This window comes from Ochotona princeps, chromosome 4 (genome assembly GCF_030435755.1).
Source record: "Ochotona princeps isolate mOchPri1 chromosome 4, mOchPri1.hap1, whole genome shotgun sequence".
Lineage (NCBI taxonomy): Eukaryota > Metazoa > Chordata > Mammalia > Lagomorpha > Ochotonidae > Ochotona > Ochotona princeps.
The window spans coordinates 24195599-24216147 of record NC_080835.1 but is presented as its reverse complement, the minus strand read 5'-3'; the positions used below and the strand labels follow the sequence as shown (position 1 = coordinate 24216147).

Sequence of the window (20549 nt, the reverse complement as noted above, 5' to 3'; positions counted from 1 at the left end):
AGTTCAAACTTTGGTCGTCTTCTTCCCTGGTCAGCCTGCTGCAATTTACTTTGCCAGTTCTAAACACAGCTGCTGCTTGTAGTCAGATGGGGTTTTAGAGCAACGTTCAGCAGGTGAGTTAGGGGGGCAGTTACCTGCATCTGATCTGAAACCCACACCCCAGTAAGCCAGTTTCAGGTGCAAAAAGAGAAACAACTAGCCCTTACTTGCTGTCTGATGTCTTGTGGCTGACACACAAATCACCAGCATGAGAGTGTTCTGCCAAAAACATTCCCTCTTAATCTGACAGAGCCGCTAGACCCAGCCAGCGGTGAACAGGATGTTCAGGGACAATGGAACATGTTAGTGACCCCCCCGGGCAGGTAAGCTGCCAGAGCCAGAGTCGGGGAAGTGTTTCAGGGCTAAGAGTTACCCATAAAGATGTAAGATTTACTTGCACTTCCCTAGCGCCCCCCAAAAAAGTTAATGGAAAGGAGTAACCTGTAGGTTGAAAGAGATGAGAAGCCAAAATAGCCAGATCTGGCAAAAAGACTTTTTGAATCCTGACTCTAATGAACTAGTTGTTTGAAAAGGTTGTGATATGGGCCTTTGTCATGGCACAGCACATTAAGCCACCACCTGCAACATTAGCATCCTGTATAAGCACTGGCTCAAGTTCGGCCACCACCCTTCCAAACCAGCTTTCTAGTTAAACTAGATCTGGTTGGACATCTACTGTGGCCTACATGCCGTTCTCTATGCTTGTCTGATTTGCATTCATTTAATTCTCACACCATTTCATGATACAGGTTCTATCTTTATTCCCGCTTCACAGATGAGAGAGCCTAGGCTTAGTAAGTTTTCCCAACATCATACTGCTATTAAACAATACAGCTCAAGTTTGAGTCCAAGTGGACTTTACTTCCATACAGTGAGCCACAGCCACAGAACAGGTACTTCCGATGGAGTACTGGGGCAAGCCAGGAGAAGTTAATACTCTGGGGCTACACTTGATGCCCAGTGAGGGATGAGTAATACTGAGCAGGTGCAGAATGGAAAGAGGGGCTCAGCTATGAGGGCTGACACCTGGGTCACTGGGGCATGGCAGCAGCTTTCTTGGAAGTGAGATGCAGGGAGGAGCAGTAAAGGAGGAGAGGGGACACGCAGCAGAGTCCGGGCAGCATCGGGAGCAGGGAATATGTGGGGAAATTGGACTTGTTCCATAGAAGGCCAGGTTTTGGTGTTGGACGAGGGGCAGCCATGCCCAAACAACCTTTACCGAGGGAGAGGAAGTGGTCAGGGACAATGATTTTGACTTATACGAAGACCTGTGCTCACTGGGTTTAAGGATCTTCTGAGTCTCTGGATGTGGGTGGAGTAGCCTTAGCTCTTGCATACTTGGGTAGTGGAGCAGCCTTTGTCTCCTACAGACAGGAAGTCTGAGCTCTGGACGCAGCTGCATGTTGGCCTTGCAATGGCCTGGTGAGTGGAAGGCTGCCATGGCCAGAACGTGCTAGCCTGGTGCTGGGACACAAACACCCAAACCTTAATGGGAACATAAGAGCTTGAAGCTGCCACAGACAAGCCAAAGTCTGGTGGCAGCCTTTCTGAATCCTGGAGGTGTCCAGGCGTGGCTGGGGTGGGTCCTCTGAGGCACTGAACAGTCTGGTTTCTTGGGGTTGGCATCCTGGATCATGGAGAACTAGGCTCCTTGCAGCTCCACCCCCATCCCCAGTTCCCAGGAAAACGGGCTAGGAAGCCAAGATACCCCCCGGAGGTCATGAGGTTAGGAAGCGAGCAGCAACTACTGCAGGACCAAGGAGCAGATGGGAATTGTGGGTACTAGAGACGAGAAGGGTTAATGTTTGTGTTTCATCAAGAGCCCTTTGAGGTGGGAGAGGGGCTGGTTTCACAGACTTTGAAGGAAGGAGAGCGGACATTCCCCAAGTCCCCATAAAGCCATACAGCCTCATTTCCTGTTTGGAAGTTGGTCAGCGGCTGCTGGATGACCACAGCATTCTCCTCTGGCCAGCTACTATAGATGTGGGTGAAATCGACACGGCCAGTTTAACAGACCACTGAGCTGCTGCTTGGGAAAATGTGGAGAGCCAGATTCTCTTTCCTGAGTGGTGGAGGCTGGGAAGCAGAGCTCTCAGAGCCAGGGTTTCTGGGGAGTGGGTAATGACCAGGGAGCCTCTGAGCCTGCAGCTGAGCTTCGGAGGGTCACCATGCCAACAGTTTTTCTTTGTCTACCTCCTAGTGAAATCAGTGCAGGAAGATCCAGTGCTCTTCTCCCAGAGTAACTGTTTGCAGGGTCTGGGAAGTCCTGGCAAGGGCAGTGCATGCACAGATAATGGGAAACCACAAAGTGCTGCAAGACACTGAGGCCTCACATCCTTAGGCAGGAGCAGTGTATGAGCTGTTTGCATTTCCTCTTTGCAGGGTTCTGGACCAGGAAAGCCCTCTAACTTGAGTCCTGCCTGCTCCAGGCTACTTTGTCCCGCATGACTTGGTTCTGAACCTGGCGCAGGCCTTAAAAGTCGTGTTGGCAAACTTGAGCTGTTTGGGGTCCCTGGGGGTGGTGAGTCAGCGTCATGCCAAGCACTTACATCACTGCCAGGAGTCTTGGTGATGTTTTGCATCTTGGCTTCAGTGGCAGTTACCGTTTTTGGTGGAAGCTCAGGTTCATTCTTAGGAACTTGATCTTTAACCAGGATGTCATACATCAGTTGCCTTTGGCTCCTCTCTAGAACTTTCTAGACTCCTTTTAAACCCTGTTTGGTCCTGGTGCTATTGGAGCTCTTGAGGTTGCTTTTTATAGCTCTTATGTCCCTGCCCATAGCTGTTTCTAGGCTTTTATTTCTAGCTGCCAGTTCCTTCTCAGGGTGGTAAGCAGTCTCCCTTCTCATTTCTAATCTGCTTTCTCCATGGATGCTCTAAGACAAAGCCCACTGGAGTGAACGTAGATGAGAAACATAGTCACGAGGGCCCACCCAAGAACTCCTGACTCTTTCCAGCCATGAGCACTGGGGCACATGCTTGGTGGCTCATGGGTTCGGGAGAACCCTTTTCTATTTGCTGCTGCATGTGGGATACACAACTGCCATTTCTCCTTCTGCTCTTGCATCCTGTGTGATATTTTATACAAGGAGTCATTGACAAGGAGCAGTCCCACATGGACCTGTTTCCATCTGAGTCTCTCATAGGAGTGGCAGGGACCCGTGTACTTGAGCCATCACCACTGCCTGCCAGGGTACATATCAGCAAGCAGGTGGAATTTGGAGGGGACCTGGGGCCTCACCCCAGGCACCGTGATATGGGATATGGATGACTCAAGCCTTGTCTTAACCTCCGCATCTCAAAGTCCACCTTACAGAATGATTATTTCAAGGCATGTAAATCCTATGTAAGCGTCCAATCAGGTAGGATAATTAGCATATCATCACCTCTGACGTTTATCTCAGTGATGAGAAATTCAAAATGTTCCTTTGCAGATCTTTTGAAAATAGACAGTCAGTGATTGCCGACTGCAGTATGGGGGCCACAGAGAATCTGTGGTAGAGAGCAAAGGAGCAGAAAGGGGAGCACTACTGGACCCAGCCTAGACCCCAAGTCTTGTCTTGAAAGCTGTAGGACATACTGAACAGAAAAAGTCAAATAAAATGAGCACCTGCATTCCCAACACTCTGGTTTAAAAAAATACATATGTATTGCCATATTGCCTTACTTGCTTCAGCTTTCAAAGTAATTAAATGTCATCATATAATTAGAAGTTTCTATATATCCTCCAGTTTCTACCCTGCAACTCCTCCCCAGCAGAGTCCACTGTCCTGAACCTGAGATTATTTATTCCCTGGAAGTTTTTATACTTTCAATATGAATCTTTGTATAAGCAGTAATAAGCAGCGATTTTTTTTAACATGGGGAGCTTTGTATAGATGAATATAGATAAATACCTCACTCACTCTTGTATTTGTGAAATCTGCATATCTTGACACAGCCCGTTAATTTTTCACTACCAGACAGCAGTGGCTGATACCCAGTGACCTATGTATGAGCCAGAATTGGCCTAATTTTATAAATACAGTTTTATTACAACATAAACGCATCCTTCATTGATGAGTTGTCTGTGACTGTTGTGCCTTACAGTGACCATACTAAATCATTATAACAGGGGCAGAGATCAAATGGCTGGCAAAATCTGGCTCCTTGCAGAAAAAGTTAGAAAACCTTTTGGGTACTCTTAGAGAATTCCACTGTGACAGTATACCACCTTGTATCTGTTTTCTCATAGGTGAACCTTTGGTTTATTTCTGATGTTTTAAAATACTATTTATTTGTTCATTTAAAAGATTTATTTAGGAGACACAGACAGAAAGATAGCTCCCATATCCAGATGCCCCCAAGAGCTAGGACTGGGGACAGGCCAAAACTGGGACCCTAAAATGCAACCCAGGACCCTAGAACCCAACTTAGATCTCATATGTGGATGACAGGGACCCAAGTACTTGGGCCATTCTCCACTGCGAACCAGGGTGCACATTAGCAGGAAGCTAAGCTTGGGAGCAACTCCAGGCATCTCAACCACTGTGCCAAGTGCCTGCCTCATTTCTCATTTTTTAAAATTTTCTTTATCTTTTTTGATTTGACTGATAGTGGTTTCACTGAACATTTTAATTTAGGAGTATCACTGGAGGATATGGCAGAAAGTGAAATTGCTAGACTGTAGGTGATGGTCACCTTAAACTTCACTAGATATCATTAAATTGGGATTTTTTTTAGTTTTTTTAATTTATTCATTAATTACATTGTATTATGTGACACAGTTTCATAGGTACTGGGTTTCTCCCCACCCCTCCACAAACCCTCCTCCCATGGTGGATTCCTCCAACTTGTTGCATAACCACAGTTCAAGTTCAGTTGAGATTCCCTCATTGCAAGCATATACCAAACATAGACTCCAGCATCTTATTGTCCAGTCAAGTTCAATGGCTTCTTAGGAAGACCGTCTCTGATTTTAAGGTAGAGCCCGCAGAGTATCATCCCGATCAATTAAAAGCTCCAACATACCATCAGCAAAAATTTACAACATTATGGAATTAATTGACATAGTAATGAGTAACCAATATGTTAAAAGTAAATGCGAGTTCTTAACCACATTCTGTGACCACCTCATTGACATTTCAATTTTAGTTTATACACAACATATAACATAACATACATAACATAACGTGTTTTATATAACATCATATCTTAAATTAAGGCAAACATGTGGTATCTAACCTTGGGGATTGGCTCATTTCCCTTAGCATTATGGTTTCCAGTTGGGCCCATTTGGCCACAAAGAACTGCATTTTGTTTTTTTTAATAGCTGAGTAATATTCCATGGAGTAGATGAACCATAGCTTTCTTATCCAATTCTCTGCTGATGGGCATTTTGGTTGCTTCCATGTTTTTGCAATTACTGATTGAGCTGCTATGAACATAGGGGTGCATGTTGGTTTCTCATGAAACAGCTGTTTTGGATATATTCCCAGGAGTGCTATTGCTGGATTATACGGTATGTTGATTTTGAGTTGTTTGAATATTCTCCATACTGATTTCCATAGAGGCTGTACCAACCTGCGGCCCCACCAGCAATGGAGTAGGGTTCCCTTTTCCCCGCAACCTCGCCAACAAGTGTTGGTGCTTTTTTTCATGTGGGCCAATCTTACTGGCGTCAGGTGGTATCTCATTGATGTTTTAATTTGCATTTCCCTAATTGCCAGGGAACTTGAGCATTTTTTTCATGTTTATTTGCCATTTGGGTTTGTTCCATTGTGAAATGTCTGCCCATTTCCCGTGCCCATTTCTTGAGTGGCTTGTTTGAAGTTAGCAGGGGAATCACAGTTCCGGACCTCTGGACATACTATAGGGCAGTGGTAATCAAAACAGCCTGGTACTGGCACAAAGATAGAGAGGAAGATCAGTGGAGCAGAATAGAAACACCAGAAGGGAACCCACACAGATACAGCCAAATAATCTTTGACAAAAAGACAAACAACAATCCAAGCAAGTGGGAAGGTCTGTTCAATAAATGCTGTTGGGACAACTGGGTAATAGCCTGCAGAAACAAAAAGATAGACCTGCGTCTCTCACCATACACTAAGATCAAATCTAAATGGATAAAAGATCTAAACCTACATCCAGAAACCTTCAGACTTTTGGAAGAAAATGTTGGAAATACTCTGCAAGATCTAGGGGTAGGTCCCGACTTCCTAAAAAGGACACCAAAAGCAATAGCAGTCAAGACCAGAATAAACAAATGGGACCTCATCAAACTAAGAAGCTTCTGTACAGCAAGGGAAACAATCAACAAAGTAAAAAAGCAACCCAAAGAATGGGAGATCTTCGCACACTACGTAGGTGATAGAGGGCTAATCTCCAGAATATACAAAGAGCTACAAAACAACCAAAATGCCAAAATAAATTGGGATCTTAAGCAGACCTGCAAATTTGCATTCCCACTTGGATTGTGTTAAGGCTTTGCCTTCCTCTACGACTTTACCAATAGCCTAATACTTTATTTTTAAAAGATTTGTCTATTTGAAAGCCAGAGTTATAGGGAGAAAGGGGAGACAGAGAACATACAGACACACACACACAGAGGGGGGTTGCGGGGGAGGGGGGAGAGAGAGAGAGAGAGAGAGAGAGAAAATCATCCATGGTTACAATAAGACTAGGCCAAAACCAAGAGCCAGGATCTTCATCCAAGTCTTTTACCTGGATGCAAGAGCCCAGATGCTTGGACCATCTGCCACTGCTTTGCCAGGTACATTAACAGGGAGCTGGATTGGAAGTAGAATAGCCAGGACACCAACAAGCTACGATATGGGATGCTGGTATCCCTGGTGTTGACTTTGCCCATCATATTGCAATGCCAATCACCAGCCTGATATTTGAGACCATATGTTTGGCAGATGCATGTGAAATGGCACTTTATTTTCAGTGATGACACAGTTTTTTCACATTTTTACTGACAACCATTCCTTTAAAATGAATTGCCTGATTACATCCTTTGTAAGCATTTCTATTGAATTATCTTTCTGGTTTACAAGAGTTCTTTACATGTTCTGGTTCTCAGTCATTTTGATTCTATGCGTTAGAACCATCCTGTGCTGTGATTTCCAAATGTACATACATGCATGAATGAGTAAATGCAGTATATATGGATACAGGCATATATGCATATGACTTTTCCTTGGGAAGATTTGTGAGGTTGTAAGAGTTTGCAATTGGATAAAAAGTGAATATATGACAGTAGTCCCAGCAAGGGCAATTCAGCTTGGCCTTCTCCACTAGTATGCTTACATAAGCTTGCACGTCTGCCCCATATTAGAACAATAGAATGCTTTTCCAAGACTCTGTGTTTGAGTGAGCTGATTGTTACTGATGCTTCAGAGGCATATACATGTGATCCACAAGGTCTGAGGGATGCCGAAGGCCTCCGCGGTGGAATGCTGATGGACACAGGGTTTGGAGGGTTGCCTTGGATAACAAACCATCATGATTGTGGTTTTAGATATCCCCATGTTGGTTTTGGCTGAAGTTAGACCTTGGTTTCTCTTTAATCAGGTTGCAACATTCTCTGGGCCACAGAAATTTAAAATAAAACTTCCATTTTCATGCTAAATTACTTTTGCTTGACTTTAGACTGGTTCATCATCCTTAAAACAGAGCACTGATGTTCTATGTCTCTCTCTGCTTTTGTAAGTTTCAAATCAACCTTTCTGAGTTAAACAGTGTTAATAAGAAAAAAAGTCTTTGAGTTTACATAGTCCTGGGATGTGTTACAAGCCTTCATAGCCCTGATCCCTGTGCATATTAATAGCTCAGTGGAGTTTTACAGACAAGATAAGTTGGGCCAATTTGCACCTAATCCCATGGCAATCTACTGTGCTGGGCCTAGCCTCCACCATGGTGCTGTGCTCCCCGCATGCAATGCAAGTACTGGCCTAGTTCATTGCTCAAGGTTAAAGATGACCTCTTTGCATCATTACCAGTATCATTCCTTGTGGGAGGGCGCATCATATGGGTCTGAGACACACAGAAGTAGGGAAGCAGGTGGAGCACATCCTTGAGCCTCTGCTGTGTGTCAGAATTGGCACTGTCTGTTGTCTCATCCGATGCTCAGATTAATGATGTGGGTGTATAACTGTCTGCAGTCATCTAAGATAAATATTTCACTTTGAAGGGCACCGTGCTTGGTTTTGGGCCCTGCCCTTGCCACCTTGACTGCTTTCAAGGTACATTATCAGTTTGTACTGGACCTGGCAAATTGTGTCATTGTCACAGTCCGCAGATAAAGCAGCTAAGGCTCAGAGTGACAAGTTAATTCATGCAAGATTGCAAAATGGCGCAGTTTGGATTGGAGCCACTCCTACCTGATTATTTAATGTGTTGAAAACAATTCAAATGAACATTGTTGAATGGCACAGCAGGAGAAGCAGCAAATTGGCCTGTAGGGACACTGATTTTCCACTAGATTTGTGAAGTGTTTTTGTGTTGGTTCACTATGCAATCATCCACCCTTCTCCTTGGTTGGAAGGTCCAGATCTGTCATTTCTTTTAAGGTCCTGCAGTGCCTGGAGCAGGAAGTAGTTCTAGTCCACTGGGTCCATGGTCCATTTTGATTGCAGAGAAGAAGTGGAGACTGCTAAGTTTACCGTAGTCATGGAGAATAAGTGAGGAATGAAAGGGCAAGTCCATTGATAGGGAGCCAGAAGGATCCCACATAGCTACTGGGGCGATCTGATCACACATCACTTCGTTTGGCTGCTCAGGCTGATGGACCACTCAATCAGGTATCCCTTGTGGCTTTCCATTTCCCTGTGTATCTCCTGTGCTGGTGGCCATTGCACCCTCAAGTACCCTAGTGAAGAGTCTGTGAGAGGCAGGTTTGCCCCTCACCCCAAGGAGGCAGTCTAGAGGTTGATGGTGTAGACAGAGGCACTGCTTCTGGCTGCCCTGGTGTGGTTACAGGGCACCAGAATAACATTTGTCCTGTCCAGGCTGGTCAGCCTCCCTGATGAGCTTTGAGTGTGTCATCTTAGTAGATGCGCTTGTTGGGGATTGGGGTCTCCACGGGGACACCCTGTCCTCCCTGTGATGCGCTCTGTTTTCCTTTCACAGCAGCAAACCCCCTGCTCTGCTCCACTGCTCGCTACCACTGCAAGAATGGCCTCTGCATTGACAAGAGCTTCATTTGCGACGGGCAGAACAATTGTCAGGACAACAGCGATGAGGAAAGCTGTGAAAGTTCTCAAGGTAGGAGCCTCTGGCACCCTAAAAAAACAATCACACAACATGGTAACACTGAAGGAAATGTGAAATGAAGGAAGCGGCACCCGAGTCCTCCTCCAATCACAGCTGCCCTGCGCATTTTTTTTACCTTGACCTTGCAGCCTTGTACTGGTAGGTCCATGTGTTTAGGTGGTTCTGACGACACAGTGCCTACCATTCTGTGTCTGGTGCTGTTCACACATTAAATATTAAATAAAGACTTCCTCTTCATGCCATCCTTAGCCCTGTGTCACATTCTGTCCAAGTCATTGTCTTGTTGGCAGGGTGGGGTGGGGTGTCCGATTGTCCCTGCTTTGGGATAATCCAGAGAGTTGGGACACCTGGTTAGACTGAGTCGGCTGTTGGAATATTTGTGTCAGTTCACATGGTTGCTAGCTCTGTCTGTGCTGTCAGTTTTATACTCTAAAGGCGCATTCACACTGCTCTTCCCCATTTTTGCAGATCCAGTCGTTGTATAATGTGAGCCTCCCCAGTGCTCCGATTTGCATCTCTGTGATTATGAGCAGAGTTAACATTTTCCCCTTGTGTTGATTTACGGTGTTGCTCCCTCCTGCATGTGTTGCCTGCTCCTATCGGGCTCTTGTTTTGGAAGCTGTTTGAAAGCTGTTTAATAGGCTGAAGGATGTGGCTGGGGGAGGGGAAGATGAGCTTTGTAAAAGGACCCGGGGATGACACGGTGGGCTAAGGTCCTGCTCTCTCCTGTTGAAACCCATAGGGCACCTGTACCTGTGCTGGTGTGTTGACTCAATCTCAATAACATGTCTGTCTTTGGTGATTAGAAAAAACTTGATTTTGAAATGTGCATTTATTTTAACACATCTAAGGGTATTAGCTCATCATGTCATAAGTCAGTGTGATCTATAGGTAATATTTACTTGTTTCACTTAATACCTTACTGCTGTGAATCATTCATACTATTTTTTTCTCAGTAGAATTTGCTTTGAGCATTATTTAATAATTCTGCAGTATGACTTTAGCAGTTTATAAATTTAATGAGGCTTTAAGGAGAAAATAAGAAAATTATGGTCAGCTGCTTAACAGGTAGACTACTGTGTGGAAAGGTAAAATAGATGGGGCAAGTCCGCTGTAATTAGGTGTAGGTTATTTTAAGGTCCTAGCTTTTATGTTCATTTGTGTTTACTATGCTGTTAAAAATGAATGAAGGAATCAGTGAATTGGTTACACACAGATGGGTAGTGAGAGTGTGCCCCATACCAAATATTATTCCTGACTCAAAGTTGGATGCCTGACACTAACAGGAAAGACAAGACAGGATGTGTATCAGCAGTCAGTTTGCTAGGATTTGTGCAGAGGGCACTATGAGAAGGGAATCTGTAGCAGAATCAATTTGTGCTTTTCCCTGCCTGGACAGTCCCCTTTTAGCCTTCTCTTGCCCGATGTTCTTCACAGTATCATCCATAGACCATCAGCATCACCTGGGAGCTGTTTGGAAACGTGAATGCTCAGGCCTCATCCCAGAAAAAGGGAATCAGCCCCCTTGGTGGACCCAGGAGTCTTTGTTATTTTGGAGACACCCACCCCCAAGTGATCCTATTACACTTTAAAGTCTGAGACCCCTGTGCTACACAGATGAACTTGCAAAATTATAATTGAGTGAAAGGTGATATCGCTAGCCTGTATGCAAAGTCAGGTATTTAAAAACCAAAACATCACACCAGTGTGCAGCCAGTGAAAGATACCAAAGGTGGAATAGTAATCCTACTGTCAGGAAACAGCTAGCCTGGATTGGGGATGTGGCGTTGAGGGAAATCCTCCATAAATATCAATTGTTATGTGTTAATGTGTCCTACATTTATTCAAGGTGTTCAAGGTGATTGGCAAAGAAGAGTCCCTAGGAGGAGTGGTTGTCTCTGGAGCTGGCTGCTTCTTTCTGTGATTCTGTATTCCATTCCGCTGAGCTGGAGGTTCATAGAACAGACTGGTGTGGCCATTGTTGTTGAAGCCCACCTCTTGGCAAGCATCCTCCTTGGAATATCAGCTTTGCACCTTGCATACTCATGGGACGTCACCTTAGGAAGTAAACCTTGTGCAAATGCTCCCGGAAAGCAAGTCCCGGCTGGCAGTGCCATCAAACCCCATCAGTGCCATCAAACACCTGTCCGTTGCCATCGGTATGACACTGGCCCCATGTGAGTGCCGCCACGGTTAGCCATCTAAGAGTGCGAAGTGTGGTGTTTTGCCTTTTAATTCCCATAATATCTCAGTGGCCAGCACATGCTGATAAAACAGAAAATATTTCTTTGTACGGTATTGTCACACTGAGTCTAACTTACACCCTACGTGGTGTTAACGTCAGTTGTGTGTTTACATTATGTGAGTGGAAGTACTACAATCTATTGTGATAATAAATATAATTACTGTCTAGATAGGGAGGGGTTTCTGCCAGTTCCTGAATGGGAGCACATCGCTCAGTGCACATCTGCTGGGTGTTGAGGATCTGCAGCTCCTAGGGGTAGTGAGATGCTGCATCCCTTGTGGGATGAGAGCATCTCTGTGCTCTGGATGTGACCCTGATATTTAAGGGCATGCTTGCCTCGTACCGCAGATCCTCTAAATGCAGGATGCTTGCCGGGTTTTCTGTTTGTAGACAGTGCAGCAGTGCTGAGGGGAAAAGCAACCTGCCCTGGGGTTTGAGAAAGGGAGCTCCAGGCAGTGTCTTTCAGAGAGGCATCTTGAGTAGTCAGAAGGTTGCCACTTGGGGTTTGCCACTGTCATCTTAGAGATGGTGAACATGTATGGATCAGGCATTATGCTGCACCCAGGGCTCTGCTCAGCAACTCAGGCCAGGAGTTCAGCAAGTCACAGTATGTCCTGTCTGCAGAGGCTGTGTCCCCAGCCTGTGACAAGTACATGTTTGCACTCCATTAGTGTGGGAAAAGGAAAGTTTTATTGTGTAATATTTAATCTGATGAGGTGCAGAAAGCTGGTCCCAACATAGAAAGGATGGTGTTTGAGGTATTTCTTTTCTAATTATGGTGTGCGAAAGTGGATTCTCTACTTGAGGATATTAGCTTCTCATTCCTTCCTCCCCTTCATTGAGGACTGAGGCCCCTCCATAGTCTTGGCCGTTAAAACCAGTAACACCCTCTGAGGAGAAGAGATGAGATCCTTTCAAGGTAGTCATTATTGCATCTTTGTATTCCTTGATGGCACATATTAGAGACCACAAATGCTGCGGTGGAATTGAATTTTGATTGGAAGCATAAACTGTAAGATAACACCAGAAGTAGGAGCTGTGAAGGCAGGTTTGGGATGGCTTTTCCATTGATCAGAACTCTGCAGTGCGATGGGGTGGGTGGGGTCTCTGTGAGTTACCAGGTGCTGCCAGACTCTTGCTGGCTGGCTGGCACTCGGGGCCATGGTAATTTGGGCTAATGTGGCCTCCAGTCACCCGGGAGTCAGACTCTGGTTTAGTCCTTCGGAACCTGGACTGGACCTTGAGACTTGCTTATTTGTGCATGTAGTAAAATGCACATGACATGAAGATGGTCCTCACCACTGTTTTTAAGTATGTAATTTGCGTGATTGTACAACCAGTCTCTGAGACTTCTTCATTGTACAGATCTCAAACCCTGTTCCCATTAAAAAGCTCTGTAACCTCTGTGCAGTCTTGGCAACCATCATTCTGCTTTCTACCTGTATTAACTGGTTAACTGTAATTCATATCACGTCAGTTGTACAGTACTCACACAGCACTTGTCCTTCTGTAACTACTTATCTCACTTAGCATAAGTGCCTTATGATTTATCCTTGTTGCAACATGTTTCAGAATTTCCTTCCTTTTGGTGACCGTGTAGTATTTCGTTATATTGAATAGACCCTGTTTTTGCTTATCCATGGCCTGTGAGAACAGTGATGCTGCCTCCAACATTTGGTTCTTGCCAGAAGTGCAGCTGTGAATGCAAGTTACAAATCCTGCCCTGACGCTGTCAAAGAAAAGCCAGCAAGAGTGGTGGCATGGGGCCTGACATGATGGCTCAGTAACAAAATCCTTGCCATCCCATATGGGTACCAGTTCAAGGCCTGACTGCTACACTTGCATCCAGCTCTCTTCTTATGGTCTGGGAAAGCAGTGGAAGATGGCCCAAAGCCTTGGGACCCTGCACGCATGTGGGAGACCCAGAAGAAACTCTTAACTCCTGGCTTTGGATTGGCTTAGCTCTGGCCATTATGGCCATTTGGGGAGTGAACCAGAAGGTGGAAAATCTTCCTGTTTCTCTTTCTCTCCATCAATCTGATCTGCCTTTCCAATAAAAATAAATCTTTAAAAAAAATTAAAAAGTGGGGACATATCAGTGCCAAGACTGGGTATGAAAAGATTCTATATCATGTTCCTCACATGCTCCCTCTTAACAGACTCTTGCTGTCTCTGAGGGAAGCCAGCCACTGTGGTTTGAGCAGCCTTAGGCGATCAGTATGCTGCATACTTCTCTGTGGGCCCAGCCTCACTGCTGTGGTCTCGGAGAGCTCCCAGTGACTCTTGCTGCAGTGCTGGGTTGGAGCCTTGGAAGCAGGTGGTAAGCACAGCAGACAGGGGCAGCACAACCTTGCCATTCTGCTTGGCAAGTTCCTGTTCCAAAGTTCCTTTGTGAGTACGGGCTCTAGGCACCCCCATTGTCCAGATGAAGAAACTAAGGAACACAGACTTTGTTCCCTGGCCAGAACCCCACAGCCAGCAAGTGGTAGAACCAGGGTGGAAGCACAGGCCGTGGGGCATGCCGACAGCGATTTTTGTCATCCTGTGACACAACCACGTGTTAGTGTGCCAGGTTGAGACGGTGTGAGTGCTTGGTGCAACCCTTAGAGCTAGGAGCTCGTGGGGGTGCTCAGGGTTTGTGCTCAAGGACTCCTCTCAGTAAAGAAGGACATGTCTGCTCACCTGCCTGCCTCGTGGGGGGGGATGCTGGGGCACTCCACTCTTCACAGGGTGCCACCAGTGCCAGCAATGCAAATGGAGTATTTGGGAGCTGGGTCTCTTAATCTAGCTTGCTGTGGTCTGGTGATAAGGTTTTAGGAGAAATCAGGGAGCTGACTGTGAGGTTTGGCACCTCACCGGGAACCAACAGGGGCTTCTCTGTCCAAATGGGGGAAAAACTTTGTCCAAATGGGAGCTCAGGAGTGTGTAACAGACAGGTAGTGCCTGTCTCCCTTGCCACCCTCTAGGCTGCGTGTATGGGTGTACCAGCCTGGATGCTTCTCAAATTGTGCTCCCCAACCCTCGCCCAACCATGTGTTGATGTCCTGACCCTCCAGTACCTCAGCATGCATGCAGTCTCAATTACACATATGGTTGTTGCAGGGGCTGTTTGGGGCATAACTGGTTAGGCCCCACTTGGTGCACTGGCATCCCATATAAGCACCAGTTTGTGTTTCAGCTGCTCCACTTATCATACAGCCCCCTACTGGTATATCTGGGGAAGCAATGCAAGACAAACCAAGTTTCGGACACCTATGTGGGAGACCCTGATGAGTTCCTGGCTCCTGGCTTTTCACCTGACTGAGCCCTGACGGAGAGAAAGATTTTTCATTTGCTGGTTCACTCCCCAGGTAGCCGCAACGGCTGGAGCTGAGCTGATCTGAAGCCAGGAATCAGGAACATCTTCCAGGTCTCCCACGGGGGTGTAGGGTGCAGGGCCCAAAGGCTTCGGACTGTCCTTGACTGCTTTCCCAGGCCACAGACAGGAAGCTGGATGGGAAGTGGAGCAGCTGGGATACGAACTGGTACCCATATGGAGGCTAGACTGGCCTGGATCGATGAAGTATTGGCAGAGGTGAGCCCAGAGGCTTGCAAGCACTTGCACCCTTTGACTTAGTCTCTTCTCTAGGCTCAGTGAAGATGAGCATAACCTTGAGAATCCCTGGGTCCAAGGAGAGTGTGGCAACCTGTGGGAGAGATCTGATGGCAAGCCTTAGCCCTTAGTCCCAGAAGACCCATGAGGAAATCATTCATCTCTTTGCTGTAGAAGGAACAATGGTGACCATTAAACTGTGATACCACACTGGTTGCAATATGCCTCCCAATTTGAGAGTGTTAAAATATGAGCAAAACGCACCTCCTTAAGGATTGAAGAGCTGGGCTCTGCTCTGATGGGTCCCATTGGTCCTCACTGGAAGGAATGTATCATAAAAGCAAATATAGGGTGCTGTGGATGTCACTGACAGGGATGCACTGGGATGCTGTGATATGTGGGATGCTGATGGCTTCTGCAGAGTGGTGCTGGAGTTGAAAGCAGAAGGATGGGAGGAGCTAAGTGAAAAGGGTGGGAGTAGGAGTATCCTTCCAGCAGGTGCGCAGATCCAGAGGTGAGGAACAGCTGTGCATTTGAGGAACTGAAAAAGCCATGTGGATGTGCAGCGGTGATGTCAAAAATAAGCTAGTGCTAGACAGCAGAGAAAGCAGTGAAAACAGATTTTGTTCAGAAAAGAGTGGATCATTGCAACTTTAATAGAGAGCAAGACTGATTTCTAAACATAGTAAAAAAAAATGGGAATTCACAGCCAGGAAGTCGGCAGGAACCAGGGGATGGAGAATGACTGTGAGGGGATGTTTTGTCAGGGAGGCTGTGGTTTGGATACAGCCTGATGTATTCCCTGGGTTTGTATTGTAAGCTGGGACCAGTGTGGTGACATCAGAGGTGGTCAAGCCTTTGGAAGGTGGGGCCCAAGGGAAGGTTATGTTGTGAACGGCCCTGTACTCAGAAGAGATTTAGTTTCTACGGGAGCCTGAATCGATTCTCTCTAAAGTAAGTTGTTATAAAATAGGGAAGATGGGCACCTCCTGGCTCTTCCTGCAGGAGGGGTCAGCGCTGTGGATTGGTGGTCTGGGGACTCACATGAAAAATTTTGCACTTGGTCCTGTAAGAGAGTAACATTGTATATGACACAGGCGTGTGAGGGAGGTGGCAGGAGAAGCCACCAGGGCAAGGCTGCAGGAAGTGCTCTGCGCCCGGACAGCCCGGAGTGGATGACAAACCAGAGGAGGGTGGCAGGGATGGGGACAGCTATGGCAAGTCACGGGAATGCCAATTGTATGGAGCAGGAGGATCTGCTGTGTGGTTTTCCAATTGTCCTGGCTTTCTGCTTGGCTGCTCCAGGCCCCGTCACTAGCCTGGGTAATTGAGGGTAAAAGGAGCTTATGCTGTTGGAGGGGACGTTTGGTTTCCATTGCCAAACGCAACCAAGCAGCTGAGCCGCCAGAGACAATTTTCTGCAGCAATCAGGGAGGGCGTGTGATCAAAGTGCTAGTTTTAGTTTAGTTTTTCAAGTATGATGGAAACACTCTCTGTATTAAAAAAGAAAAAAAAAATCTCAATTTAGGAGATCCAACCAGAAATGTAAGGTAGAATTTGATTGGATGATCAAATATGTACCCAAGTGAGGTGAGGCCTTCTATATTGAGAAGGAAGACTTTCCAGAAAGCCATTCCTGGGGAAGCATGCTTCCTCAGGAAAGGAGCATCAGCCTTAATGAATTCATTCAGCATTACTTAGAATGAAACTGCTGGAGGTCTGTTTAACAGGAGAGACGAGGAAGCCTTTTGCAGACTTTTAATTTAAGAATTTGAAAGCCCAGCTGGGCTGGGGAACGCAGAAATGCTGACTTGGTGGGAAGCAGCAGGGGGAGGCAGGGAGAGGTTGATTGCTTCCTTTTTGTACCCACGGGGTTTTCTTCCTAGTAATTGAGTGTTTGTATCACAAACGCTTCCTTTTTAACTGCTGCACCCGGAGTTTGAAGATGTCTGAAACGCCCCTCATTTAGAAGCGGATCGGAAGGATTCTACACGCAAGACAGTAATTGTTTCCTGATCTGGTGGCCACTGTGGTCATCAGCAGAGCTGTGGCTTAAGAGTTCCCCATCCCTGCCTTGGCCAGCTCTCCTCCCCTATGTTTTTCTTCTGCTGGGCCCTCTGCTCCCCCTGGAAAGGTGGAGTGCAGCCTGGACATGTGCGGAGACAAGTGGCTTGAATCTCATGCCACCAAGTGTGGGATTTGCCGTCAGTTGGCGCTGAACATTCTCAGAGTTCCAGGGACTTAGCCACTGGTGGTCCACATCTCCAGCCCGCCCTGGCTGGTGCCCTTTCAACTCTCGACGCTTCCTGATGTTCATTCCTACAGTCCTGTGCCAAAGTACCTGCTGTCCTCCGGCCCCACCCAGGTACTGGAACAAATGCAAAGCCACATCAGATCAAAGTTAGTCCCGTGTTTGCAAGGGAGAAACATACCACCTTGCATGTAGTTACCCTACAGCATGATAAATGCTGTACTAGAGCAGTGAAAGCCAACCGTGAAGCGTGAGGCTGGCCAAGAAGGGCGGTTTTTCCTAGGGGGAATATGGCAAGGCTTCAGAGAAGCAAAAGCTCTGCCCGCTTATTAAGGACAAATTAAAAAAAATAGAGGTCCCAGAAGTGAGCATGAGTCTGGGCCTCTATCCTCTAGCCAATTGGAATAGGATATAGACAGATTCTGTATGGCTGGAGCTGAGCAGAGAGTGGGGGTGGGGCTGAAGCAAAGGTGGTTACTGGGATGTGTGACCACTGAGTGGTGAATGCCCCCTCCCTCCATGTTCCAGTGGGAAGATGGAGCCAAAGGAGGAAATGCAGGAGAAATGCCATGGGTCACCCCAGGAAAGGAATTTACTGGAGAGGCTTGATGTCATTGTGTACCACGAGGCTTCTGTGTATCCTTGTGTCTTACTGGGCTCTGTTCTCCTGTCTGCAGCATGAGCCTGGGGAAGGCTACTAGATCCTGTATGAGTTCCTTTGGATGAGAAGAGAACAGTTTGCAAGGGCAGATGGGCTTGGGCTGGACATCCTGCCTCACCTCCAAGCTTTCTTGGGTTATATAATCCAGTGGATTCTTGGCCTTCAGTTTGATGACCCAGCAATCTGCTGGGTGGTGCAAGTGGAAACATGCTCTGTATTGAAAATAGGTCAGGTCTCCAAGCACTGTTTCTCACCCCTCCTTGTTTCTCTCTGGAGACCTAACAGCTCATCAGCTTCATCATGCTCTTCTTCTGTGCCATGGTTGAGAACATATGGGTGGGCCATTCAAGCAGCTCCGTTGGCAGAGCATACTGCCAGGTGCTGAGATGTCGAAAGCATTCCTGGGAGCTGCTCCATTCCACTCCAAAAGCTACTTTTTCAATTGAAGAGGAAGAACAAGATTATACAATAACTCCTTTACCATTTCTAACAAAAAAATGCCATAGGAGGCCTGTGTGTAGAGTTACATGTCAGTTCCCTGTGCACTTTGGGTGCTCATGTGCTTGGTGTGAGCTTCTGTGTCTTGAGCAAGCTCCAAACCATGTACTCTACTCATGGGCTTTAGAAGGAGCAGCTCTCTGCTCTGCAGTGGCCCCTCAGCCACTTCACCCACTGATGACACTGGGCACCTGAGCCCAGACCAGTCACTTCATGGCTACCCAATCACAAATCAGGGCTGAGTCAGCCTAAGATGCTAACATCATTGGTAGGGATGAGACACAGACACATGGAAGCCAGTGTTGAAAAAGAATTCGTAGGACAGAGTACTGGTCTACCTTGAGGCGACATCTGAGGGGCCATAGGTGGCAAACCACAGAGGAAAGAGAATAGTGTTTGTTTTTGTGCAGGTCTGCCTTTCAGATATGTGATGCTGGTGCTTAGAGGTAGAGGATTAGCTGGTTGAGCCAACACACCAGCCCAACCTACTGTATTCTGTAGTGAACTTATATTTTATTTGAACCAGTGTGAGTGAATTGCAAGCAGTTATCCAGGAGTAGTCAGAGTCAGTCACTGATAGTCATTTCCAAAAATTGTTATTGAGTATTTCAGATAAATAGAAGGAAATGACAAGATAGGAAAGATCCAGAAAACACAGACTCTTATAAACCCTTTGGGAGATCTTTAGGATCCAGTTTCTAAGGCTTCTTCTATGATTCGTCCTAACACTAGGTTCCTACTGAGGAAGAGTTGAATGGTCCAGGGCTCTGCATTAGTTAGGATAGAGGCTAAGCTGCTCTGACAAACAGGTTATTGCTTACATAAGAGGAAGCCCCATTGATGGAGCATCCCAGAGGTGCTCCAGCCTTATTAGGGTTCCCCAGACTGCTCCACCGGCTACTGTTTACCAGATGTCAGGAAGGAAGGAAAAAGGGGAGGACCAAGACGGGGTGCTGGGTCTTTAAGGAAACGGCCTAGAGGTTGTATACATCGCTTTTACTTATGAGCTAGAAGCCTACACACTTCCTCGCAAGCCACACCTAGCTGCAAGGGAAGCTGCAAAGTGTTTTCTTCTGCATAGTGGGTTCTTACTTGCCCAGCTGAAACTGTGGAGTTCCACTTAAGGAAATGTACAAAGATAGAAGGGCTGAGTATTTAATAGGGATTCAGTAGCCTTGACTTTACCACAGCTTAGTTACTGCCTAGAGTGTGTACTCACCGTGGTTCTGATTGACTGGAGTCATTCACCCAGGCTGAAAAAGAACATACACCTTCCTGTGGGCCAGGGCTAGAGTGCTATGTGGTACCAATAAGGAGTAACCCATCTGCCAGTGCCAGAGACACATGCACTAGTGGCTGCCCCCTTCGCCCTCACCCCAGTTGAGTGGAAACTGCTTTTAACATGTTGCTCCCTTCCTTCTCGGGCTCACTGGCTGTCAGGCTGTCTGACCTCACAGAAACAAGCTTTTCTGTCGACTGTGGAGTATGATCAAGTTTACAGTCATTCTTCAGGTGACAGGAGCCCAGCGTGAGCTTCGCTTTGTTCACGGAGGTCAGTGGGCCTCAGATTCAGATCATTTTCTTCATAAGGAAATCTCCCAGGACGGAGGCTTTGTCCTTATTGGCTGGTCAGTTGGCCGGCTTCCCACGTGCCCAGGGCCTTTGATAGATTCCCCCACAAATTTGTTTTAGGCTGCCAGTGCTGCCCGCTGGAAGTGGGCTCTGTATTGGAGTGTGGGAAGGAGCGTTTCTTCCCATTGTGTTCTGTATCTCCTCTTCCACAATCCTGCTGGCTTGATCTCGCACTCTCAGGGTGGCAGTTTCAAAGCACATCCCAGGCTCATGACTCCTGCCTTCCAGACGCAGACTCTGAATCCGCTCCCCTAGAAGCTCTGTTGGTTCTTGGAACGATCATGACCAATAGTGTGATGGGACTTCAGTTACCTTAGCTACCTTTAATATCTTAGGTGTGAAAGCCTGTACAGTTCTTCCTTGCATGAATGTTTCG

The 20549-nt window shown here is 46.6% G+C and overlaps 1 protein-coding gene across 4 annotated transcripts in view; it reads left to right on the top strand.

Moving 5' to 3' along the window:
• The window catches only part of LDLRAD3 (low density lipoprotein receptor class A domain containing 3), a 249935-nt gene that overhangs the window by 127910 nt on the left and 101476 nt on the right, over nucleotides 1–20549 (top strand). For 2 of the 4 annotated variants that reach the window (XM_058663174.1, XM_058663172.1), the window contains exon 4: nucleotides 9151–9285. In XM_058663174.1, coding sequence (XP_058519157.1) covers nucleotides 9151–9285 — 135 coding nt within the window. The remainder of the gene's footprint in view (nucleotides 1–9150; nucleotides 9286–20549) is intronic. The other 2 variants (XM_058663175.1, XM_058663173.1) reach the window with 1 other exon arrangement.